The sequence below is a fragment of the Tachysurus vachellii genome, chromosome 17, assembly GCF_030014155.1.
Source record: "Tachysurus vachellii isolate PV-2020 chromosome 17, HZAU_Pvac_v1, whole genome shotgun sequence".
Taxonomy (NCBI): domain Eukaryota; kingdom Metazoa; phylum Chordata; class Actinopteri; order Siluriformes; family Bagridae; genus Tachysurus; species Tachysurus vachellii.
This window is the reverse complement of record NC_083476.1, coordinates 12,350,386-12,377,458: the sequence shown is the minus strand read 5'-3', so window position 1 is coordinate 12,377,458 and position 27,073 is coordinate 12,350,386. Positions and strand designations below refer to the sequence as shown.

The 27,073-nt window shown below is 39.1% G+C and overlaps 4 protein-coding genes across 4 annotated transcripts; 2 read left to right on the top strand and 2 right to left on the bottom strand.

Moving 5' to 3' along the window:
* The first annotated feature begins 958 nt into the window (after positions 1–958).
* LOC132860186 (polyadenylate-binding protein 1-like 2) lies at positions 959–1,889 on the top strand. Its single transcript, XM_060891299.1, has 4 exons — positions 959–1,131; positions 1,266–1,378; positions 1,598–1,716; positions 1,838–1,889. The coding sequence occupies exons 1-3, from the start codon at positions 970–972 to the stop codon at positions 1,701–1,703; spliced, it is 381 nt and encodes a 126-aa protein (XP_060747282.1). The 5' UTR covers positions 959–969; the 3' UTR covers positions 1,704–1,716; positions 1,838–1,889.
* A 4,101-nt stretch (positions 1,890–5,990) lies between these two features.
* pgam2 (phosphoglycerate mutase 2 (muscle)) lies at positions 5,991–8,805 on the bottom strand. Its single transcript, XM_060890731.1, has 3 exons — positions 8,271–8,805; positions 7,920–8,100; positions 5,991–6,759 (listed from the first exon to the last, which is right to left on the bottom strand). The coding sequence occupies exons 1-3, from the start codon at positions 8,685–8,687 to the stop codon at positions 6,590–6,592; spliced, it is 768 nt and encodes a 255-aa protein (XP_060746714.1). The 5' UTR covers positions 8,688–8,805; the 3' UTR covers positions 5,991–6,589.
* Positions 8,806–10,802: 1,997 nt separating this feature from the next.
* nefla (neurofilament light chain a) lies at positions 10,803–13,166 on the top strand. Its single transcript, XM_060891432.1, has 4 exons — positions 10,803–11,900; positions 12,081–12,205; positions 12,302–12,636; positions 12,707–13,166. The coding sequence occupies exons 1-4, from the start codon at positions 10,854–10,856 to the stop codon at positions 13,108–13,110; spliced, it is 1,911 nt and encodes a 636-aa protein (XP_060747415.1). The 5' UTR covers positions 10,803–10,853; the 3' UTR covers positions 13,111–13,166.
* A 5,755-nt stretch (positions 13,167–18,921) lies between these two features.
* On the bottom strand, positions 18,922–23,815 carry nefma (neurofilament medium chain a). The gene is made up of 3 exons (XM_060891431.1): positions 22,732–23,815; positions 21,461–21,585; positions 18,922–20,725 (listed from the first exon to the last, which is right to left on the bottom strand). Exons 1-3 carry the CDS (start codon positions 23,731–23,733, stop codon positions 19,264–19,266), a joined length of 2,589 nt encoding a protein of 862 aa, XP_060747414.1. The 5' UTR covers positions 23,734–23,815; the 3' UTR covers positions 18,922–19,263.
* Between the last annotated feature and the right edge of the window lie 3,258 nt (positions 23,816–27,073).

The following is a 27,073-nucleotide window of genomic DNA, read 5'->3' as shown; positions in this document are numbered from 1 at the left end:
TCTATCTATCTATCTATCTATCTATCTATCTATCTTTGTTTGTTTGTTTGTTTGTTTGTTTATTTGTTTGTTTTTCTCTCTCTTCCATTTCCATACTTCTGTAAAGCTGCTCTGAGACAATGGGAATTGTTAAAAGAGCTAAACAAATAAATTTAACCCTTGTATGTTGTTTGTATTTTTGTTACTCAGCCAGTGTTCGTGGGTCTGGTGGACCCATTGCATTTTTGGGTTTTTAATTCAACACAATCAAAAATTTTATGTTAAAATACTCTACAGATGTTTACTTCATCCCAATTACAAGCAATATAAACAGCATATATGGTTAATATTTGCCCTTTACCTTTATTACATCACGTTTATTACATCACGTTTTTTAATTAAAGTGCTAAGTTTTTCAAAACTATTGATGTTTATGAATATGGGTCCCACAGACCCGAACAACATACAAGGGTTAATTTGACTTTGTTTTTCTTTAGTCGAAATGAACTCCGATTCCATGATGTCTACACTGTATGTGGGTGATCTGCACCCTAAGGTGACGAAGCCCATGATTAAGGAGAAATTTAGCGCTGCAGGATTCATTCACTCCATCCATCTCTGCAGGGACAAAAAGACTGGCTCCTCCCTCGGCTATGCTTTTGTCAACTTCAAACATCGAGCTGATGGTAATACACACCATACAGAATACAGGAGAATGCTGTTTTTATAATATTTCTGCATTTCATTGGCAGCTTATAGACTACATAAGGCTAGCTGTGTAGTGTCTCTATTATCTTACTACTTTATTACCTGAATATGGTCAGGTTACTGTGTGTGCCTTATATGACCCACATTTATTTATTTACTTAGATATGAGATTGAGTGAATTAAATACCAAGACATTTTTTTCATACTATATAACTAGCATTTGTTATGGAAATGAATTTTTTGTAATTTATTTCCATTCCCTCAGCTGAGCGAGCACTGGAAATGTTCAAATCTGAAACTCTTATGGGGCGGCCCATGCGTGTCAAGTGGTCTCTGAGGAACAACTGCCTTGGAAAACTGATCATCAAAAACCTTGACAAGTCTGTTGACATCTTGACCATTTTTGACACCTTCTCCAGATTTGGGAAGGTCCTGTCATGCAAGGTTCGGGATTTGAACTGTTTAGATCTGAAAGACCTCTGTGTAGCATGATTATCATGTTGTTTTTAAATAGTAAAGTCCTGTAATAATTCTGTTTGACATGAATTCTGTGTGTTTACATGACGTCTCTCCTGAAGGTTGCTAATGAGAAGGGCTCAAAAGGGTTTGGCTTTGTCCAGTTTGAGTCTGAGGAGGCAGCGAGTAGGGCACGGAAGAATCTCAACGGCAAATATCTGAAAAACTGCAAAGTGTAAGCCCGGTGTAATTTACTAAATTTTACTAACAGCCTGGGTTCAAATTGAGATTTTTAAATATCTCAATACATTTGATGAAAATGTATTGAGATAACAAAAGTTCTACATGACCGCATGATGGCATTTAAGTTAACCTCAGGTTGTACTTTTGCTGTTGGCATAAAGACTAACAGCAGTGTTTAGATAAAGACTCTAAGAGCAGTGTTTATGTTCAGGTTCATTGAGCGCTTTAAGCCCCATGAGGAGCACAAGGCAGAGGAGATGAACAGCAAGCAGGTGCATGTGGGCCAAGAGCAGACTAAAGAAGACCCCCCACAATAAGAAGACTGAACAGGTAAACACAGGATCTTTAATGAAAACTGCTCAATTGCTGATAATCGCTGATTTGATACACAGCAATATTTTACAACACAAGCAGGCTGTGTAGCCTAAACCACTTTGCATTTCTCTTTTAGGAAACACTGAAGAGGTTCTTTAATGACAGCAGCAAGAAGAAGAGAAGGAACTGAGATCTTCTATAAATAAACATTGTACATATCTTGCTTCACCATACTGTATCTGTCTAATCTCCAATTATACACAACCTCCTGTACACTCCTCTTCTGCTAACCTGCTCACCACACCATCAACTCGGCTGTCCACCATGGGGCTTAGAGCATTCAGTCGCTCTGCTCCCAGAGATATAGACTCTTTAACAACCTTTAAATCCAGACTCAAAACTCAAATGTTTTATACTCAAAACTCAAATGCATTTTATATTTGAACTTTTTTCTTTTAATTTGTTTTATTATTCTGCTGTCTATTTGTATGTTTTATATTATGCTGTGTTTTAAATGTATTTTGTAAGGTGACCTTGAGAGTTTGAAAGGCCCCATCAAATTAAATGTATTATTATTGTTACTATATTAAAGTGGTCTGGATTATTGTCTTTTTTATTGAGTGTATAAAAAGAGAAGACAGAAACAACTGAGCATGAAAACCTTGAAAATCTTTAACTAAAGCTGATGTGCAAGCAAATATAAAAAATTACTATATTTATATTAGTAGTTTGTGTGTTGAGTCTGCATGTTCTTATTGTGGTTTTCTCTAGTTTCCTCCACAATCCAAAAAATGCTTTGTAGACCTGCAATCTGTTGGTACCCTGTATCTTCACTTCACAGTATCCATTTACATTTACATTTACAGCATTTGGCAGACGCCCTTATCCAGAGCGATGTACATAAGTGCTTAAATCTCTAACATTGAATCATTAATGCTGGCTCACTAGGTTACATACTTAAGATACCATGAGTTTAAAACATTTCTGTCAAAGTGTCAAAGGTTGTGTTTTTTTTGTTTTTTTTAAATGCAAAAGATAAGGAAAGAAGTGCTAGTTGAAGTGTTTCCTGAATAAGTAGGTCTTCAACCGCCGTATGAAAATAGCCAGTGACTCAGCTGTCCGGACCACTAGGGGAAGTTCGTTCCACCACCTTGGTGCCAGAACAGAGAAGAGTCTTGTAGTATACTTGCCTCTTACCCTGAGAGATGGTGGAACCAGTCGAGCAGTGCTGGTAGATCAGAGGGTGCGGGGTGCAGTGCGAGGAGTGATGAGGGCTTTGAGGTAAGAGGGAGCTGGTCCATTTTTGGCTTTGTAGGCCAGCATTAGTGTTTTGAATCTGATGCGTGCAGCTACCGGAAGCCAGTGGAGGGATCGCAGCAGCGGGGTGGTATGCGAGAACTTTAGCAGGTTGAAAACAAGCCGTGCAGCTGTATTTTGGATCATTTGCAGAGGACGAATTGCATTCATAGGTAGACCTGCCAGCAGTGCATTGCAGTAATCCATTCTAGAAATGACAAGAGACTGAACAACTACCTGAGCAGCCTGTGAGGACAAAAATGGCCGAATCCTTCTAATGTTGTATAGAAGAAACCGACATGAGCGAGTCACATTAGCAACATGAGAGGAAAAGGACAGTTGATTGACCATGGTTACCCCAAGGTTGCGATCTGTGGCTGAAGGGGAGATCATTGTGCAAGGATATAGCAAGGTCATGACCTGGGGATGAATCACCTGGGATGAACAGCAGTTCAGTTCTGGTAGGATTGAGCTTTAACTGATGAGCAGTCATCCATGATGAAATTTCTGCCAGACATGCTGAGATCCGATCAGAAGCTGTGGTATCTGAGGGTGGGAAAGAGAAGATAAGTTGTGTATCATCAGCATAACAGTGGTAAGAGAACCCATGTGAGGAAATAACTTCACCAAGAGAGTGAGTATACAGGGAGAAAAGAAGAGGACCAAGTACTGAGCCCTGAGGGACACCAGTGGAGAGTCTGCGTGGAGCAGATGTCACTCCCCTCCATGTTACCTGATATGAGCATCCTAGGTAGGAAGTGAACCATTCCCAAGCTGATCCGCAAATCCCAAGACTCCTGAGGTGGATAAGAGAGTCTTGTGGTTGACCGTATCAAACGCTGCTGAAAGGTCAAGGAGGATAAGGACGGATGACAGTTTGGCTGATCTAGCAGCATGTAGTTTCTCAGAGACATCCAAAAGGGCTGTCTCTGTGGAATGAGCTGCTTTAAAGCCAGACTGGTTGGGATCTTGGAGGTTGTTCTGTGAGAGATAGACAGACAGTTGTTTATAGACAATGCGTTCAAGAATTTTTGAAAGAAACGAGAGAAGTGATACCGGTCTGTAGTTACTGATGTCTGATGTATCCAGAGCAGGTTTCTTTAGGATGGGAATAACCCTTGCTCTCTTGAAAGTAGTTGGTACCTGACCAGATGCTATGGATCTATTGATGATAGTGGTAGTGAAGGGCAGAAGGTCTTGCGAGATGGTCTGGAGCATAGTGGAAGGGAGTGGATCCAATGGGCAGGTGGTAGGATTGCAGGACTGGATGAGTTGTAAAATCTCTTCTGTCACTCTTCTGTCACCTTGTGTCACTGGGATAGGCTTCAGGTTTACTCACAACAATACTAAATAATTTTAGTGTCTTAAATGTCACTTAAAAATATTAATTAGCATTTTGTTTATATTTTATTCTGCAGCTTAAAAGATGTTATATATATATTTCCTATTTGGTAGGAATGAATCTAACCATTTCACAGCTGGGACATATGTATTTGTGCCTAGTGGCTCTGGACATATGTTCTAATGACATGAAGAGGATGCATTTTTATAAATTACAGTTCCATAATCACATTTGTAAATCTAGATCAGTGATTAGCATTTAAGTATTTTTAATAACTACCTAACTTTAGCCCATTACACTCTATAGAAGGGGCTTGGCCCGTTAGATAGATCACAGTGTTCTGTTCGATTCACTTTACTGAGCCGATTCATTCGAGCTGTCTGTTTGTTTCAAATTAGTTTCCCCAAACTGACGACTTATTTGCGTTTAGTACAGTTTTGACATTACATGTTTGCGATAATTCACTGAAGATAATTCAAACTAGCTTACAGAAGTCTGTGTACAGTTGTGATATCCTTATTTATTATATACTGGTACTGAAAATGGCTAGATTGTAAAGCTATATGGAATCGTTTTCAGACCTATGAATCAAATATTTAATGTGATTCATAGGTAAAAAAATTTTTCTAGAAGAAGGCAAGAGTCAGATGATGAGGTTATTGTAAATAAAACGATTTAGAAATGTTTAATTGTGTAAACACTTCTGTATTTAATGTATTTAATTAAAGACAACTCTTTCAACTCTCTGGTCTGAGAGCTCGTGTAAGACCTAAATCTGTGGTTAAAATAAAGAACACCAGATGGCAGTGTTGGGTTAAATAAAAGAATTAATCTGCTATTACTGGTTAATCTACAGTGTCTAGCAAGTGGATGTACTGCTGATAGAGGAGCTCAGGGACGCTTTCGTTCATCTGTTCATCTCTAACACGCCAGACACGTTTGAATTTACTATGAAGATTATTATTATTATTATTATTATTATTATTATTATTATTATTATTATTATTATTATTATTTAGTATCATATATGTTAAGCTTTAGTATTTTATATTGTTGAAATTGACTAATTAATGTGTACATATAAAAGTGTGCATAAGACCATTATTAGTTATGCACTTTTAATAAGCGCTATAAATAAGCAGTCCTGCATTATGTATAAGACCTTAATGTGTTCCTGCAGTTGGAGTGATGCCCAAAGAGAGTGATTTTTCTTTTTGAATCACACACACACACACACACACACACACACACACACACACACACACACACACACACACACACACACACACACACACCTGTTCTCTTTCATTGTTGTCACTCTAGAACCTGATCTTTCTCTAACTGTGGTATTGATGACTTAATTTTCAGGATGGTCTGATAGAAGGCCATGTTGGAGAGGTGCAGTCAAGCTGAGGCAACACTGCAGCACTGTAGGACGGGATGGCAGCCAGACTGAACCCTGCGACCTCCCCAGGCCAAGTTTGGAGCTCTTAGCTTACACTGCACTGCGCTGCTCTGCTGAAAATCCTGAAATCATGCCAAGATTGAGAGAACTGAGAGGAGGGACGAATGACTAAAGCAAGAAACTACACAAAATAGTGATGGCTATGTTTTGTTAAAGTGTATATGTGGGCTTTATGAATCAGCCATGTTTTATGGTGGATGGAAAAGATGTTTCCTATTTTTATTTATTTATAGATAAAAATGAGGACAGACACATGCCATATGATGTGGTTTTGACTCCGGTTATTATCACAACCCTTTTCCACTAACAAGGTGCAGGTTCTTCTCCACCGTTAAAAAAAAAGTTGAAACCCATTTTAGACAGCAGTATATCAAGACATTAACACGTCTATAAAATATTGTTGCAGAATTAATGAATCAATAACAACAATGCAACAATCTAAACAGAAGCTGCAATGCTAATATTAACATCTAAATGCAAAAAAAAACAAAAAACTATTTTTTCTCTCTTGGGATTTTCAGAATTGTTGTCAATGGGGAAACTGTTCTCAAAGCTGCAAATGCGATGTGTAAAATCCTCAGTGGTCACTGTTGTTTTATTGTAGTGCGCCTCAACCACTGGAAACCTTTTCAAAATGTTTTCTGCTGAGCCCAGTGAGAACCAGTACCGTGTTTGGTGGAAAAGGGGTGTCAGTGTGCTCTGATGGTGGAATGCTGTTCAGTGGAGTTGAACAGGATAAGAAGGGGCATCTTGAGTAGGTTCAGTCTTTGTGTCCTTGTCTGCTCTCACTTCTTCACCTTGCCCTGTGCAGCCACAGCCTCCATGGCCTTGCGTACAGTCTCCTCATCCCCGAGAAACTGCATGGGCTTCACAGGCTTCAGGTCTTTGTCCAGCTCATAGACAATAGGAATGCCAGTGGGCAAGTTTAGCTCCATGATAGCTGCATCAGACATACCTAGCAAGGAAGAGAGGAAACAGGTAAAAAAGACAAAAGGTGACATTTGATCTAAATTAATGTGTATTATTGGTGTCAGTCTAACTAAAGAAAGACAAAACAAAACAGTATTTTAAGGACAGTTCGGTTGTAACTCTAACATGTAACGTAACTGATGTGAATGTCCCATGACCTTCCTAAGTCACTGCACTGAATTAGCATAATAAAAAACAGACTAAAGGGAAACTAGCATCATTGCAATCAGGTGAAAAACATTACAGTAAATGGGCTAGCATGTACTAGCATTATCGTAAGTACACTAACTATGATTATAGCAAACAGTTTTAGCCATGAACTAACATTAATAAACTATTAGACATGACAGGATCTAACATTAGAGAAAATAGGATAACTCATTAATTTGTATTATAGAAAACAATGTAAATATGCTAGCTTAAGACCTATCAGTATAGTAAACAGTTAGCATTGTAGTAAACTGCTATTAGGTAAACTAATATTACTATATTTAACAGGCTAACAAATAAATTCGCATTATAGTGAACAAACTGCAATTAATATAAACAGGCTAAATAACTAATGTAAACAGCTTCAGTTAATGAAACAAATAGGCTAAATTCATTACAGTAATGCAATTAAAACCACACTTATAAATACAATAGTCTGAATGTGAACAACAGCTGAAACTTCAACTAGAAATCTGTTGTTATAAAATACAACTAGTTTACTGTTGAACATTTTCTTGAATGATTTCCTACATTCACAAACGTCTAAAAACTTTCTATAAATGACACAGAATAACATTTTCTCAAAAGAAAGTGTTGTATTGTGTTTAGTTAATATTTCAAACTTCTCCAGGGATCCTAACATGCTAATATAATCTTTCCGAGGTTGAGTGTGAAGTTTTAAGGTCACTCCTAACCATTCCTGGCTCTTTCATTCCCTCAGGAATGACTGAGTGAAGCTCAGCTGATGGAGAATGTAAGACCTTTCTACAGAAAGGTCGCAGCTGTAACGAGAATCTAGCTTGTGGCCTTTTCCTCTGTGTGTAAGGGGGACTATTATTAGACACAGAATCATCTGCGAATGTAAAAGCCTTGTGGTCAGACTTCCAGTTTGTCCTATGTGTGAGTGTATTCAGGGTGAAATTGTATGAAACTCACCCTCTAAGTGCTTGACAATACCACGCAGGCTGTTTCCATGGGCCGCAATGAGGACGTTCTTGCCGGCTTTGATATCAGGGACAATTACCTCGTTCCAGAAAGGCAAGGCACGTGCAATGGTGTCCTTTAGACTCTCACAGGTTGGCAGCTCACCTTCCTTCATACCCTTATAGCGCCTAGACTGGGGGTAGAAGATCAACCTGGAGTCATGATGCATGATACATTCCTAAAACTTGTGCAAAATATCTGTATAAATATGGGTCATTATACAATTTCCACATTACAGTGTCATATTACTGAGTTGCTTCTTTAGGGTTGAGAAATAACATTTTTTAAACATCAATGTCCTACCTCACTGATGATCTTGTGGTAAGGATGGTCTTTATCCATGGGTGGAGGTGGGATGTCAAATGAGCGTCTCCAGATCTTGACCTGCTCCTCTCCATGTTTGGCTGCTGTCTCTGCCTTGTTCAAGCCAGTCAATCCACCATAGTGACGCTCGTTCAGGCGCCAAGTTCTCACCACAGGCAGCCACATCTGGTCTGTGCCTTCCATGATGGTCCACAAGGTCTTGATGGCACGCTTCAGCACAGAGGTATAGCAAACGTCAAACTTAAGGCCTGCATCCTTGACGGCTAGAGCACCACGCTTGGCCTCCTCCACTCCCTTCTCACTGAGATCTGCATCAAACCAGCCACAGAAGCGGTTCTCCTGGTTCCAGCTGCTCTCTCCATGCCGCACGATGACCAGACGATGGACAGCAGTCATGATGAGTGTTTTTTAGATTTGTGTTTCACCAAACCCGTGAGATGCAGCCTTTCTTGCTGTAGCGTGCACACACAGACACACTGTAACAGTCAGCTTTGGAGCCCTGTGTGTAAAGCTGAACTCTTTTTATAGCATAGTGGAATGTGAAGCTGTGTGGAGTCGTAAGATCACCTGTTATGAACCAATAAGAACAGCTTGACCTCTAGACAGACAGGCAGGATAAGCTAGTCAGATTGGGGCTTTTGAAGATGGGTGGTTTGTCTGCTGGCTCTAAGGGCAAAGGTCATCTTTAGATTCAAAATAGCAACATGACTTTTAAACTGAGAGCTGGGGAATAAATTTACAAATATCAGAGATAGCCTCATAGGGTTTCATTAGACTTCTGGGAAAAATATTGTTTCAAAAACTCTTTAAGGTTTTGAGAGATCATTCAATACAAATTAACTTGAGCGGTTCAGTCCACTATTACAAAACATCATGTGAAAAAGTCTGTAATTTTACACTTAGTATGTCAAAGCACAAATATTATACCAATGCACGGTGCATTGTCAGAAAATCAGCATGAAAGCAAGAATTACTTTTTCAAAATCAGACTGACAAAATTAGTCTGCCATGTCATAAATAGTGCCAATATCCAGCAACTCAAAAGATAACCTAGGGGATGCTGTGCATCCAATACACATTGTATACACCAGGAAATGGTATTATTTTGTATGCCATTTATGGATTTTAGTCTTAAGGAATATAAATGTATGGCATAGGAATGCCAGGTAACTCTAGGATTGTAGGCAAAGAAGGCAGAGGACTAAGCAGCATGCAGACCTCATAATGGCACTTGTGGGCCTCAGAAGAAGACCTCTGGAATCTCCAGCGAGAGACGTAGAAATAATTTTAAGCACAACATGATCATTATTAGAGATCACTAACTAGTGCAGCAGGAGATTAAAAGACTGCATCCACATCTCTGGTTAGGTTCTTGTTGATTTCTTTTGATGCAATATTCATGCTAACCAGCAGAGGGAGTCTCATGCCATGTAAGAAGAATATTACTGTATAAGCTTTGTCTATCCCAGTGACAGTGCTTAATTCTGTATCCAAAGAGTCTACAGTCTGTGTACATTTAATGTTAAATCTGACTGCAGGAATACATTACACATAAAAGCACAATGCAGCACAATGCATGAGTTTTCACATTGGTTATTTTTGGTTTGCTGTGCTGTATACAGTTCATAAACTTTGAGAACAAATGAAACACTATGTATTTTTCTTTGACAAATGATATGTTATTGCTTATTCTAAAAAAGTGGATTATTTAGTATCCATGGTTTGTATCTATTCAAATCTGTAATAAAATAGAAGCACAGAATGGTCTATAATGTCTTGGTATGTTGAAGCATTACAATTTCCCATCATTGAAACTAAGGGTTGAGCCCAATATTGTTCCATCATGACACTGACCCTGTGAACAAAACAAGGTCCATATGATTGTCAATGCAGAAGAAATTGAGTGTCCTGAACCTCAACACCCTGAACACCTTTGGGATAAGTTGGGATGGTTGACTGTGTGTCAGACCTTCTCACCCTACATAAGTGTTCAATAACATTAATACTCATGTAGCTAAATGAGGACAAATCCCCACAGCCATGTTCCAAATCTAGTGGAAAGGAGAGGTTATTATACTAGCAAATCCAGAATGGGATTCTGCACATAGGGGTGTGATGGTCAGGTGTCCACATACTTTTGGCCATATAGTCTTATTCACTTGGATGTCTTTTGCTCAAAATTAAACATTTTCAAAATAGTATTGAATAATGCAAACAACAGTAACAGCAGCAACAACAATAATAATAATAGCAATAACAAAAAAATGTATGATAATTCTCTAAATCTGTACCATCCTGCACCACTCTTACTCTTTCATGGTGCTTGTTTCTCCACACACCCTATTTATCGCCCCTCCCATACCCTCTCTCTCTTCATCTCTCTCTCTCTTCCTCCCTCTCTCTCCTTCAGTGGATTCTGCATAGTCAGAGTATAGAAAAGCGGTTGCGTCAGACCTGCTCTTCCTGACTATAAAAGCAGTTGGGACTGCAGCAGAGACAGCAGTGTCTCACTCTGCTAGCTGTGAGAAGAAGAAATAGACAGAGCTAGTTGTCCTTGAAGCCATGAGTGGTATTGGTTTTGATCCTTACTACACCTCCTCATACAAGCGCTGGTATGTGGAGAGTGCTCCCCCACGTCCGGCGACACGGACCCGCTCGCGCACAGTGTACTCCAGCCATCCAACTCCGCTGTCCTCAGCTCGGCTCCACTACAGCTCCCCCGGGCGCGTCTCCTCCTCCTCCTCCTTGTTTCTGAGCAGTGCTGCCCACCCTCTGGACTTGAGCCAGGCAGCACAGGTGAGCTCTGATCTCAGAGCGGTACGCACTCAGGAGAAGGCCCAGCTGCAGGAGCTCAATGATCGCTTTGCTGGCTTCATTGAGCGTGTCCATGAGCTTGAGCAGCAGAACCGAGCCCTGGAGGCTGAGCTGCTTCTGCTGAGGCAGAGGCACAATGAGCCATCCTGCCTGCGTGCCCTGTATGAGCAGGAAGCCCGAGTTCTCCGAGCCGCTGTGGATGAGGCTGAACATGAGAAGCAGGCTGCAATGAGCAGAAGAGAGCACTTAGAAGAAATGCTGAGGTCCCTGCAGAAGCAGTACGATGACGAGTCCCTGGAACGTGAGAACTCTGAAGCCAGGCTCATGGATGCACGAAAAGAGGCTGACGAGCAAGCTCTTACTCAGCTGGAACTGGAGAAGAGAGTGGGTGTTCTTCTGGATGAGCTGACCTTCCTCAAGAAGCTCCATGAGGGAGAGATCTCTGAGCTGCAAGTCCAGCTCCAGTATGGTGCCCAAATAGCCATTGAAACCGAGACCACCAAGCCCGACCTGTCCAGTGCCCTACGTGACATCCGGGCACAGTATGAGAGGCTGGCAGCACGCAACATGCAGGCTGCAGAAGAGTGGTACCGTGGAAAAATGGGACATCTGACAGAGACCGTGGCCCACCACACCAGCGCTGTGAGAACATCCAAGGATGAAGCAGGCGAGTACCGGCGGCAGCTGCAGGCACGCATCCTGGAAATAGATGCCTGCAAGAATCTTAATGAATCATTGGAGAAACAGCTGAGAGAAGTGGAGGACAAGCAGAGTGCAGAAATCACGGCCATGCAGGTTTGTCAATATCTCTAATGATCAAAACAAATTAAATTACTTAAAGCAATGTAAATCTCCAGTAGTATGTTCATAACATTTCATAGTATGTTTATAACATTTCATATAGCAAACTGATCATTACTTTGTAATAAAGGGTTACATAATAAATGGCTAATTAGGCCTTTACATGTCCTACAGGACACAATCAATGAGCTTGACAATGAACTCAGAGCCACTAAAGGTGAAATGGCCAGGTACCTTAAAGAGTACCAAGATCTCCTTAATGTCAAGATGGCACTTGATATTGAAATAGCTGCATACAGGTAAGAAAAAAACAACAGACAGTATATTTATAACTGTATATTTTACATCTAATAAGATCATTAATGGCCTATTCTCATGATGCTCACTCCTAACAGGAAGCTCTTGGAGGGTGAGGAATCTCGTCTCAGTGCCGGCATGGCAGGAAGTCTGACCAGTTCCTATGCGATGGCTCCTTCCTATTCACGTGCCTTTTCTGTCCAGACAAGTATGACCTCTGCTGCCCCCTATCTGTTCAGCTCTCGCCTGATGACTTCCACCCTCTCTGCGGAACCATCTAAGGAAGAAGAGGAAGAGCAGGAGGAAGAAGAAAAGGAAGAGGAAGAGGAGGAAAAGGAAGAAGTAAAGGAAGAAGAAGAAGCAGCAGAAGAAGAAAAGACAGAGGAGAAGGAAGAAGGTGAAGCAAAAGATGAAGCAGAAGAGAAACAAGAGGGTAAGCTAGCATTTTAGACTTTTCTTTTTCTGATGTCAGTATCTGTTATTAGATAATGTCTGTTTTGCAGAGGAAGAAGAGGAGGCGGCAGAGGAGGAAGAAAAGGAAGGAGGTGAAGAAGAGGAGCAAGAAGGAGGAGAAGATGCTGCACAGGTGGAAGAGGAAGAGGGTGGTGAGAAGGAAGGAGAAGAGGAAGAGGCCAAGAAAGATGAGGAAAAAGGGGATGAGAAGGTTGAGGCTGAGACAGACTCAGGAAAAGATAAGGAGGATAGTAAGTCAGCTGAGCCAGATAAGGAGGAACCTGAGCCAAAACCTAAACCAACTAAAGAAAAAGTCAAAGAGGAGCCAGAGAAAGCTAAACCCAAAGAAGCAGAAAAACCAAAAGCAAAAGATGAAGGTGAAACTAAAGCTGAGGGAAAGCAAGAACCAGAAAAGCAGAAAGAGGAAACAGATAAACCCAAAGAAAAGAAGTAAAGAAATCTCAGGTAGCCTGCACGTATTTACCCTCAGTTCTCTGACAATGGCGCCAAATCCAAAGTGCAATGAAATGATGTCTTGCATATAGAATCAGCTATAACTGCTTTGAAACCAAACTACTGCACTATATTTATGAATATAAACTGTGCTAAATGTGAAAAAGTGAAATGTTGCTGCAAGTGCAATAAATCTATGCCTCTATAATATCATTAAGACTCTCTCATTATTTCTGTATTTGCCTTCTGTGTGTGATACTCTGTTCCATTCTTGGTCCGCTTCTGTCCTTCAGCTCCAGTGTTATGCTCATTATGCATAATATTATATACACTCCAATCCCTAACACCGGTTTACATTTGTGAAAAATGTTCAGTACAGTATTTATTTTGTTATTTAAGTTATTTCATTACATCACAAGATGTATTTTATGTCTTATTAACTTCAAGAGAGGGAAAAACTGAAGCTGGTAAGAGAACAAATGTTTATAGCTGTATTATGTAAATGATAACACAAAATAACTATAGCAAAATGTAATAAAAATAATGATTTCCTTAATAAAAAAAAAACCCCTTCATCTCTTGTAGTCAAGATGTCATGGAAAAAAAAGCACATGGCCATTAGCCAATAATTTCACACTATTGCCAGGACTGTTGCTGAGGTGGATGCGGCATTGCCTTTTTTATTATTAAAGTCTGGCATTTTATTTCTCTTTCATAAAAATGGACATTAAGTAAAATTCAGTGTTGCTGATAATAACAAATGATCATGTTTTATTTATGACCTTTATAAAGATATAGATTTGCAAATGTACAACTAGTAACTGTAAGACTTTTTTTAATAACACACACACGCACACACACACACACACACACACACACACACACACACACCACTGTTATGAATTCTCAGTGCAACCTATACCCCCCTCCTACCCCACAGTTATTTTTTTAATAACTTTCACATAAAGCACCCACTAATATACATATCGTTATTTATTTTTTTTTTTTTTAGTGTTGTGTTCCCACAATTTTATCAATTCCTTTTTCCTCTTTTCATATATGTTTTGTGTAGTAAACATTCCTAATGCACAGTTTTCCAAATTGCATGTAAATATATAAACCTTTCTCCATATTTGCATCACATAGCACAGGATGGAAGTAGATTGTTACTAGTTATAATACACTATAAAATCAGCTCGGTCTCTTTTACAAACCTGTTTCAGTTATATTTTTTCTCAACACAGAATCATCACAAAATTATACAGTATATATCTGAAACATGTTAACTGGGCACTGAAGAATAGTTTTTTAGGGTGCAAAGCAATATGTTATTAAAACATAAGAAACACACCACAGTTATTTGTGGAAAGTAATAAAAAAAAGTGTATCCAGCTTGTGATCTGGTCATATCTTTCCAAACATGCAGCCTTCTACATTCCTTTATTAGAATGCAATTTTCAATGCTAGAGTACAGCACTTTACACCATCCAGCATCCCTTTGTATATATATTTACAGCTTCCTATAAATAATGTGAACAGGTGTTACAACACAACACTCTTTTTATATTATTATATATTACATAATTTATTGATTTTTGAAGTGAAAAAATAAAATCACAAATGTTTTTTAAAATAAGAAAATAACAATAAATACATTATGTTAGTAAAAGTTGTTATATATAACATATACAATAATATATCAATAATTTATATATAGATTTTGTATATTTGATGAACATAACAATTTCAAAAAATGGAAGCCTGTGCTGTGTTTGTTGTAAAATCTTAGAACTTGATTAGTTTATTAGGTTTAATTTGACTCATTAGAAAGTTTTAGGCAGGTCAAGAATTGTCAGGAACTCCAGATAATATTTCCAGAGCCTAAATATATAAGTAAACTTTTCAAACCAAGCGCCACACTCAACATTTTGGGTTTTTCTAAACAGCAGAAGTAGGCGAATAAAAATATCAAGTCACTTGTAACAAAGGTAGAGGTGCACCTTTCAACATGTTTTGCATGAAAGAATCATCAGAAAGAAGCCTCACCTGTGAAAAAAAGTGAATGTCTGATCTATGCAAAACAACATATAGATAAAGGTGTGGCATTTTGGAGTGCCATGGAAGTAAAAATTGAACTCCTTGGCCCCAAACACCAAAAGTCCTATAGGCGCTTATAATGAAAAGGCGCTTATAATGAAAAGGTGCTTATAATGAAAAGGACACCCTGCAAGCTATTAATCATAGGGGTGAATATTTTCATTGGGTGTTGCAGAGCAGCCAGTGGCACAGGAATCATGGCACATAGAACATGATAGATGGATGAGAGGATTCCAATAAATATCATCAACTTTTGTAAGTAAACATCAGTGAGTCAAGAATCTAAAGCTGAGAAGAAATTGTCTTCTACAACAAGAAAATTCTACAATTAGCAACTTAAAAATTTAAGAAACCCTTAAGCTTTTTAAAAAATGGATATTATTGAAAATATGTAAGTAGATCTTAAAGATGTTGTGTATGCAAAAAGCTCATGAGTATCTCAGAACTAAACGCATTCTCCAAGAAAGAGTGGGTGGAAATTCCTTAAACCAGGATCGATAGACCCTTAACTTACTTTGAAAAGGGTTTGCAATATCTGTGATTGTAAGAGTACTGATATAGTAGGGTGTCCAAACCTTTGCACATGCCAAAATTACTATTTTATTTGTTCTGTTTGTAAAGTACCTTATCTACTAACTGCAATAACATTTGCAGAAAATATTATGTTTATTCATATTTTGCTGCAGCCTCAAAAAAAATCATTTGACCAGGGGTAGCCAAACATTCGCATATAACTGCGTGGATTAGCCAACAAAATAGATTTTATATTTTTGAGATGATTGAATAAATGCTTTTGAACAATATATATTTGCTTGACCATGTATGCAGTGCAGAAGTTAAAAATAGAAAGTAGGTTTATGCCTCATGCTGCAGTGTACTTCAGTGATAAATGTAATCATGCGAAAAAAAAGTAGTACATATATTCTCTGGGGAAATAAGACATTTCAGACAGAGGTTTCTCATTAGTGGTGCAAAAAAGTATTGTAGAAATATGCAAAAATGCTCTACAAGGCAAGGGTTGTCAGGGCTGTGACAAATCCAACTCAATACTGAAACTAACACTCTGACCTTCTCCATCACAGTGTTGACTTTAAAGCAATATTTACAAAGCAGGTGATTACTCATTAAATCCAGTTCAGAGGTACAATAAACAGTGACTAAAAATAAAAAAATGACTCATACATTAAAATGATCAACTAGGTTTCTGATTGGTCAGAAGGTGGTAATTAGCGTTCTGTAGCAGCATCTCTTACAATAGTGCAGCTACAAGCCACAAGTTTATATTAATATTATTGATTTTTGTTGTAAAGAGATGTTTAGTTAAGAAGTGTGTTTACATTTTGCAGCTTCTTGGTTCTTGATTCTTCAAATCATTTTTTATTTACTTAATTCATTTTTCATCACAACTGGCAATTGTTGGCAATTTTCTGTTGTCAGAATAAAGCTATAAAATACCGTATTTGTATGTTTTCAAGATTATATACAAGGACAATCCTAATCGTATAATAATAATAGGACAATCACAGTGTCTGCTGTGTTGGAAATTCACTTTTAGGACTTTATATCCCATGATTGCTCATGAATGTTAAAATATTAAAATGTTAGTGTGTTAAAAACCCTGAAGCTTTTAGTGATGGAGTGCAAATGATGTGTAATTTAGCAAGACAAAAATCTATTTATTTTATATTAGTTTTAAACTATTTCCCCTTCTGACACATGAAATTGGGTTAGAGCTGAAAAGAGAAAGAGGTGAAGTATTTCCTGACAAGAGACCTTTTTATGAAATTGTTCTGGAGACATGAAATTGAACAGAATGCACCGACTGGCACTTTATTAGGAACACCACTAGGTAGTCTCAGCTGTGTCACATGGATTTTTCAGGTCTTTTAAAAGAAATTTAGGATTTCATGACAGATTTGTCAGTGGTCAGATGCATGTGATCAGCAACAATAATTAGACAGGCTGTGACAGGCTATTTAAAGAATGCTCAACTGGTATTTTGGGGCAGAATGTCTGAAAAGAAATCATTCCACACACCATTACACCAACAGCACCAGTTTGAACTGTTAGTATAAGGCAGGTTGGGTTCACCAAATAATAGTGTTGATGCCAAATTCTGACCCTATCGCATGCAAATTGCAGCATAATTTAGGATTCATCAAACCAGGCAATATTTCTTCAAAACCCAAGTTTTGGTGAGCATGTGTGCCCACGTATAGCTGACAGGAGTAGAACCAGATGTGGTTTCCTCCTGATATAGCCCACCCACCTACAGTTTCATTGTCTTCTGTGTTACAAGATAATTTTCTGCTCAATTCAGTTCTATGACATATTTGGTCATTGGTCTTATCTTAGCCTTCCTGTCAGCTCAAACCAGCATAGCCATCCGCCTCCTCCTCTTGCCTCTCTCACCTGCAGTTATCTGTTTTTGCACCATTTTCTGTAATCTCTATAAACTGATGTGCATGAAATTCCCAGGAGGTCAGCAGTTTCTTAAATACTCATACCAGCCACTTTGGCACCAATTACCATATCACACATAAGTTACTAAGATCAAAATCCCCCATTCTGATATTTAATTTGAACATGAACTCTTTATCTGTATCTGCTTGATTTTATGCATTGTGCTGCTGTCACATGATTTACAGATTAGAAAACTGTATTAATGAGTAGACATACAGGAGTTCCTATTAAAGTGGCCTCTTTTAAGTGTATGTTGTGATATATTGGTCCTAGTTGTTCTACACATGCTTGGTCTTGTTTAGTGAGTGATTTAAATGGCATAAAATTAAGATTTTCTGTAAGTTTAATTAGACGGTGCAGCTGCTCGCAACTTGTTCAAGCCTTTAGTTCTTCCTTTAGATTGACCAATAGATGGGACTTCACCCATCTATTGTACCTGAAGTCATTCTGTTTAGAGCAGTTAATATATCAGCTTACCTTTGACTGCTTTGTGACAAGTTTTTTGTGTAGTTATTCATGCCCTTTAAAATTTTTCACTTTTGTATCGTATTAGCCATTAATTCATTTCTATTTGATGTTTTACATCTTTTTAAAATCCATAATAGACTTTATTTATAACCTAATAGTAATAATAAAGTACTCACTGAAATACTGAATTTATATGGATATGAAATAGAAAAATAAGATACAACCGAAGCACACACAACAAAAACACTTGAAACTCAGAACATTTCAGTATGATGTTTATTGAGCATATGCTGAAATGCATTACGATGACTAAAGACATGGGATTGCAAACCGTAGCACCTCATTAATGTGTAAAGAAGTATATTTCAAGTCCATTCTATGCATACGAGAATGTATGTGCACATCATTGGGTTTTTATTGTCATTTGCACTCATTACGTAAACATAATAGACAACAGTAAAAAGCATGTTTAAGGCTAGGGAGTTTCTTAATTGCTTAATGTACTGTATGAATATGATCATGAGATTCTTGTATTATCCTTTGTTCAGAACTGTATTTTGTGATTGTTGTATTTGGCTCAGTCGGTGTGTCCTCACGCTTTTGTATTAGTAAGGCTACTTTGTTAGATTTTTGTCACGTTCAATTTGTCCAAAAGACAAACAGCATTCACATATTTCTGCCACTCTCTCAGCACACATTCTTAAGCTGTGCAAATCTGATTTGCTTTCATACATACGGATTGTTTTTCTACCCCGAAGAGTAGGGGAGCATGCTCCCCCCTGAGCTGGCATGCAGACGCGCCCACCCCAAGTGCCCTGCCCACCCCATGCCCACCCCCTGGTATTGCAGACAGAAAGGAAGACATTCGTGACCCTTATACCTTCACAGCATCTGCAGCTAAACCGATTTAAAGCTGTCACTCAACATGCATTTAAAATTTTTAGCTTGCCGCATCTTATGGCTTCTCTCTATGCATTTTTTTGTTTCTGTTAAATTGTGTTAAATTTTCAGAGTGGTTAATGTAATTAGATACATTGTTATTTAGCTTTATGGTTTCTTTGTAAAGTTAGCTTGGGTTGGAGCACTAGCATCTTCTTTGACGTATCTTTGCAGGTTAGGTGCTTGTCTACTCGTTTTCTGTGATCTGCTTTACGGTGTGAGTGGAGACTTTCTCCACTTTCTTGGAAGCCACCATTTTCTCCTCCACAGTATCATCTGTTGCTTTCACTGTTTCAGTTACTGTGACTTGCTTGGTGACATGCTTGGCTCCATCCTCACTAGTGGTGATGGTCTCCACTGTTTTGGTGATGACCACCTTCTGGCTAGGGTCATCCTTGGTAGGGCTTTCATCCACACCATTTGAGATCACGTCTTTCTTCTCTGGCTCCTTTTCGTCTTTATCTGCCTTTCCAGTGTCTTCTTTCTTGTCTGTCTTCTTCTCTTCAGGCTTTTCATCCTTGCTGGGTTTTTCATCTGTTTCAGGTTTTGTTTCTTCTTTCTTCTGTGGCTCATCTGTGGCTATTTCTTTCTTGGGACTTTCACTTTTTGGAGAGTCTGGTTTTGGTGTTTCTTTCTTGGCTTCCTCTGCTTTTGGGGCCTTTGGGCTCTCACTCTTTGGAGAAGAAGCTTTTGGGCTCTCACTCTTTGGAGAAGAGGCTTTTGGGCTCTCACTCTTTGGAGAAGAGGCTTTTGGGCTCTCACTCTTTGGAGAAGAGGCTTTTGGGCTCTCACTCTTTGGAGAAGAGGCTTTTGGGCTCTCACTCTTTGGTGATGAAGCCTTTGGAGACTCGCTCTTTGTAGATGGAGCCTTTGGAGACTCTTTTGGTGATTCTACTTTTGGAGACTCAGCCTTATCAGTCTTGGTCTCCTTATCATCTTTTCCTTTTTTGTCCTCTTTCTCAGGCTCATCCTTTTTTTCCGGTTCTTTTTCCTCAGTTTTGGCTTCTTTTTCATCAGCTTCTTCCTCTCCAGCCTGCTCTTCTGCAGCACCTTCTTCTGCTTCTTGTTCTTCTTCTCCTCCTTCTTCTTCTTCAGCTTTTTCTTTCTCTAGTGAGGCCTTTGACTCAGGTACCTTAGTGCTCAACATGGTTTCTTCAACCTCCGCTTCTTCCTCGCCTTCTCCTTCCTCAGCTTCTTCTGCATCAGCTCCCTTTTCTTCTTCCTTTTCCTCCTCACCTTCTTCATCAACCTTTCCTTCATCCTCACCTTCTTCCTCATCACCTTCTTTAGTCTCAGCTTCCTCAGCGGGAGTGCTGGCACTCACCTGGGCTTGGGCAGAAGCAACAACCTCTTCTTCCCCCTCCTCCTCTCCCTCTTTCTCCTCAGCCTCTTCTTCAGCTTCAGCTTCTTCTTTTCCTTCTTCCTCTCCCTCATCTTCTTTCTTTTCAGACAGTTCTGCGGCCATCTCTGCCAAGGCCTCTTCCATCTCCAATTTCTCATCTTCCACTCGAGTCTCCTCGATGATCTCTTCCACAAATTTGTGCTGGACCCTCAGTTTAGGGGGTTCTGTTTTGACCTTGGGGCCTTTAGTGACGGTCTGGCGGTAGGGGTATGTGCTGAAGTGGGTCTCCTCTCCTTCAAGGAGTTTCCTACATGAATAGATCAGGGGTTGTGATATATTTAGCATTAGTGTAGGTGGCAGATCAAAACAAAACAAACAGATCAAACATGACATAGATAGTTATTATTACTATTTCTATGAAATGTTATTTATGTCTGTATTCCAGTGCTTTCTAATTAACTCTTCAAAGCCATGTCCAAGTTACAAATTTTCCTCTCAACAATTTCTGAAATGTCTAAGCCAAGCATGAAATCGTAAGTAACCTTCTGCTAGCTCTATTGGGTGCTTTAAAATTTTCCTATTCTGACTCTTCTGGCATAATTTGTTATTTCATTTTAATGGAATCAGTTTATCTTCCAGACATTCTGATCTCTCTGGGAGAAATATTATAAACATTCCATAGATCTAGGGCACATACTGCAAAACAACTGGCTCATTGGACATTGTACATTTGAAAAAAAATTTATTCTACTAATTTGTATCTAATCGAAATATAATGTTCAACCAAGAATATTAATCATTTTTGTATCTTTGCCTTATTAAAATGTACATTTATATAGATTTCTAGTTACTTTATTCAAAGTTGTTGTTTGTTTTATCAATGGTCTATAACTATTTTGTTTAATCCTTATAGTTTTATGCAAAAGATTTTGGACTCATAACGAAAAATATAAAATGCTATATTATGTTTATAATTATTTTTATTATGTTACGTACAATGAAATACAATGGCAGAGCAGGGACTTTCTGACTAGACTTTTACCTGTATGCTGCAATCTCTATATCTAGAGCCATTTTTACATTCAGCAGGTCTTGGTATTCACGCAGATGTCTTGCCATCTCCCATTTCGTGCTCTTCAGCTCATTATCCAATTGGTGGATGGTTTCCTAGTGGGTGCAAAAACACATGCAGTGTTGTCTAAGGTTAGTGCAAAAACACATAGAGCAGTAAACAAGCACATTATTAATCATGAAGCACAAGTCAGAGAAAACAACTTTGTTATCCTTTTTAACAAAATTTATCAGTTAAATTGATCTGATTTTTTGTCATGGAAACTAATGAACCTTGCACATTGCAGTGTCTCTGTGCTCGAGAAACTTAATAGTCTAAATTGAAAAAAGTCCTTATACCATTTCCTTCGTCGGCTTCACACAAGTGAAATGCCTGTGAGAGGAAAATCCGCATTCTGATCAAGCCAGAGAAACAGCAGGGACTGCAGAGGACTCTCTCTCTCTCTCTCTCTCTCTCTCTCTCTCTCTCTCTCTCTCTCTCTCTCTCTCTCCCCCAACCTTTACACCATGACACAGCATCTTTGCTGCAGTGGACTCCTATGCAACTGCAGCCAATATTCAAAATATTTTAGAATTCGTTTTAATTTTGTTGATTACTCTAAAAGAAATGTGCATGTGATACCTTTACTAATAATATGAATTAATAAGACATGTTTAGGTTCAGCTTTATTCAAATCAATGGCGCATTACCAATTACTTCTTTAGGTTATAAACTTGGCAGTCTGAACTCGGATATACACAAAAACCTCCAAAGAAGTCTATTCTGCAGAAGACTACAAATGCGCATGTAATAATAATAATAATAATAATAATAATAATAATAATAATAATAATAATAATAATAATAATAATAATTAACACCACTAGTAATAAAAATTTACTAATTACATTAACTAACAGTCAGTAAAATTTGTTTGATTTTACTAAAGTAAAGCATTTTTAAAGCTCGAATCGCGTTACCAAAACGTTCCCTAGTTATAAAACTGTTCTGTTAAATATTAGGTTTTTAAGTAGGATTTTAAGTTTATCAGCAAAGCTAAAAAAAGTGTTCGTGGAATATCGTGTATTTCTTTTTTCTGCCCTCACCAGCAAAAACATTAATAAGAAAAGTCCTTATGAAAGTGTCTCTACTTTTGCTATTTTCTAAAAAAAAAATAGAAACAACAAAGATATGTAAATCAATAAGGTAGTTACAAAATGATTATTTATCGCTATAATTCTAGGTGAGTGGTGTGTGTTTACCTGAAGACTGGTTAGGTCGGAGTTGTGTCTCTCCTCGATGTCGCTCAGTTGCCTCTCCAGCGAGTCTTTGGTCCCGCGGGCCGCCTCGAGCTCCACCGTTTTGGCCTGCAGCTGGCGCCGGTAGTCTGAGATCTCATCCCGGGCGGACTTGATGGCGTCCTTGTTCTGCTCCGCGGCTTCCGTCAATTTGGCGTAGCGGCATATGAACCAGTCTTCAACTTGCTGCAGGTTGCGGTTGGAGTGACCCTCGAGCTGGGTGCGGATCTCTCGCAGAGCGTCGGTGATGTCCGCCTTCTGCCACTCCCTCTTTTCGGCGCTAACGACGTGCGATGCCTGGAGCTGTGCGAGCAACTCTCCGACTTCTTCTTCGTGGTCGCCGCGGACGAACGAGATCTCGTCTTGGAGAGCCTGGATCTTCTTTTCGAGTTCTGCTTTGCCCAGGGCGGCGTCTCCGGCATCCTTCTTAAGAGAACGTGTCATGGCTTCGGTATCGGCGCGCACACGGGATTCGTCTTCCAGACGCTCACGCAGACGCTGGATGTCATCCTGGAGGCGCTCAGCATCAAGATGCAGGCGCGCCTTGTCGCTGTGCAGCTGCTCAATAGCGGTCCGAAGCTCCTGCAGCTCCCGATCGTGCTCATCACTCAGCTGTGTGCGGGAAACCTGCTTCCGCCTTAGAGCGTTGATCTCTGCCTCGATCTGCTTGTTCTGTTCCTCCAGGAAGTGCACCTTGTCGATGTACACTGCAAAGCGGTCGTTCAGACCCTGTAGCTGCTCTTTCTCGTTGAGCGCAGAAGACGGCGTGGTCAGGTCCATGCTCAGGTCCATGCTCTCCGTGTTCATCGTCCTCTTGTAGGGGACGGATGAGATCGGGCTGGCCCGGGACCATGTCTGCGAACGGAAGCCGCTGGAGGCTGAGCCACCGCTGCTACGGCTGTAGCTCGTCCTAGTGTCCATCACTCTCCGGAAGGGACTTCCGAGAAGGTCAACCGAGTAGCTCATCCGGACAGGTGCTGTAGGAACCGTGTTCAGATGAATGGGGTACGTGTGAGGTGGAGGCGTGCGCCGTTAAGTGTGTGGTGTGTGTGGCTCTCACAGCGCTCCGGAGATTGTACGAGCCCTTTATATACTGCAGGCGTGCAGGATTATTTGGACTGGACTATTGATCCCACCTAGTGGGAGTGTCTCTTTGGACACTGTGGTTTGGCATCCCTACCTTTAAAGAGGACATGGGTCAAGGATGCGGGTAAGCGTGGGATCACTATGCTTGCCATGAAATCATATGCGAAAAACATTAGTAAACTGTGTAGTGCACTGAGTAAACAATTAATTAAAAACGACATTACCATTACATTACTTTAAACAAATACTATCATATTTCTTTTATTTATCTGTACTCACATAGATTGTTTTAATGGCTGCTTTAAATCTGCATGATTAACCACTTTTTTTTTTTTTTTAAACTTTCTTTGTTAATTTTTTTTGCTTATTTTTAAAACCCATTCAAAATATCATGAAATCAACATGAATATTCATTCCACAACATACCCCCTTTTGCTAATTCAAAATACATATTTTATGAAATTTAGAAATTTTTCTATTAAGACCTGTTAACTTTAAATTCTGTTATTTAAAGAGAAAACTTTATTCCATGGTCCAGTCCAATTAAAATTTCAGAACCTTGGACAAAGATTAGCATGCAGTGTGATCACTAAGCAGCAAGGACAGCAATCTTCATAAGTGTTTGGTGAATATGGTGAATTTCTATCCTGTAATGATCTTGGAAAGAATTGTTACAAGCAGTATTTTCTGCAGCAAAAAAACAAAACAAAACAAAAAAAACAAAAACAAATGATGAGCGATTACTGATGTGGACCAACAAATGTGTTTGAATTCAATGTAATTGTAATAAAACTATAATTAGTTTTGTTAGCAAAATGTCTCTTTCTTTCTTTCTTTCTTTCTTTCTTTCTTTCTTTCTTTCTTTCTTTCGATAATTATGTAGAATCGATTAAAAAGGCAATCATTTCTATCTAAATCGTCTAAAAGGTTGACATTATTTTAGCCAAAGTGTCATTTTCTCCTTTGTGTTATTGCATTAACTTTTATTAGTGTGCACAGGTTCGGGGGGCACAATGATCCATAGTACAGTGGGTAATTACTTTGTGCAAATGAAACCCTAAGCAGACCGGTGAATCTCTTTCCTGGCTCCAGGAGGAATATGCTCTGTGCTCATCAGCTTTCATATATCAGATACTGGGGCTGTGGCCAGATTTAAGTGCTAAATCAAATTCAAATGACTAGTCAGTTACATTCTTCTTGTTTCATCTGAGCTCCAGGGTCCTGGGTTTGGTTCAGAGCTCCGGTTACTTTATGTGCTCTCCCTATACATCTGTGTCTTTTCCTCTGGTGTCCTCCATCTCCCACAAACATGTCAGTAGATGCATTGTTTATTATTTACTTTCATATCATTTATGTCATCAGTTTGAATGTATATTTTCCTGGTCATGTTTTATTTTATTTTATTTTTTTGGGAGGGGCAGATCATGGCAATGCCTAGACTAATATTCCTAACCAGAGAAAGAAAATAGGACCTTTGTGATGTTCAGCAGATACACAGGTGCTCTAAAAGAAATAAGGTGCTCATTTACATATTTAAAAGCCAATATTTCAGTAACATTATAGCTAATTATATATCATGTAGCCCTAATTCAAACCAAATTCACAATAATACTCTTGAAATCTACAGTCCAACTCTAATATTGATTTTTTTTTATTCCTTGTGCTGCAGTGTGATGTCACTGCAAACTCTCTGACCGCACCTGCTGCAGATAATGCAACCATGCGACGTATCCCCTGATTCAAGTGCAGACTGTAATTTTGCAAATGTGTTTATATCACAACGGCAAGACCTGCCCGTTAATAAAGTCCTGTTGAGAGAAAAGGTTTGATTAATGTTAGTGCTGTTCCTTGTTGGCAATGTATTTGTTTTCCATAGGGTGACTTGGTTATATCTTGTATGCATTTTTAGCTTGTATGTGTCTGTGAGCACTCATGCAGTGTAACAGCACCATTGATGATGCTGCATGTCTTTAAGATGGGTGTGAAGTCCCTTGCTGCCCTGGATGAAGGAGATCTCCTTCAAATGTGTTAATCAACCAGGCCCAAGACAAGCTCAAGGTGCTTTTGTGGCAGAGCTAGGTTTTTAAAATTCAGCACAGGCTCATCCAGATGCTGCAGAGCACACACAGACACTTTAGGCAGTACTGCAGCACAAGCCTGAGAGACAGATGCAGCACAGGTTCAATAATGTTGGCTTGTGACATTAGTTATTGCTATCATGAGCAATGATCATACTGGTGCAGAATAAGTAAGTGCTTACGAGCCTTCTGATTTATTGTTGTGATGTACAATACATGTTCACTGAACATTACAGGGGATCTGGAGACACAAGCAAGGAAGATAGAAAAAAAAAACACATATGCTGAATCTCATCATGAATCTGAATCTGGCAGCAGTGAAATGCAGCAAATTGTACAGGTACAGGTCATGAGCTGTCCAGTGACTTTTGTAGTATTAGGTATGTCGCTCCGTGGAACTATCAGAGATGTTCTATGTCAGTACTAACAACCTACAAGTCATTAAAGAGATTGTTTGTTCTGGGCGTGTATCAACTGTTGTTGTTACTGCTTGTTGGTGTGGGCAGATTGTCAAGGCAAGCTAACTATACTAGCTCTAACAGATGGATCACCAATCTCTGCTACTTTATTTCAAAGCTTTGTTTTTCTACATAATGCCAATATACACATTTAATGAGAGGTTGTATATGACAGAATTAGATAAATCTATTGTTATAGGATTTCCTTCTATTCACAAGCATCTAATAAAAGGTAGGAACTAATGTGTAAGTGGGGAACTGAAAATACCACAGACAGAAACAGAATAGGCCAGAATAGGCCAGATTTAAGACAGCCCCATTGTATTGCTCTATAGCGAATTTGTATGAAGCTGAAAAAAATCCAAATTCAAATATTGTTCGTCACTGTCGCTGAAATTATGGTTTCTGTTTCTTTGCATTTTCCATATAGAAGATTTGATGGTTGCAACATAAGAGCCTTGGCACTGTTGTCCCACGATAACATATTGCAGTTTTCTAAGAAACACAGCAGCTGATGATTCAACCTCTTGATGGTATTCTCACCCCTCAGGGTGCTCTCTAGCCCGCCTGCCCACCTTCAACAGCATGCAGTGATGCAGTGACTCAGCAGAAATGAGGGGGAGTAAGGTAATATGCGTTACTGCTGGGAAGCACAAAGCAAAAAACTGCCATCATCTCAGAGAA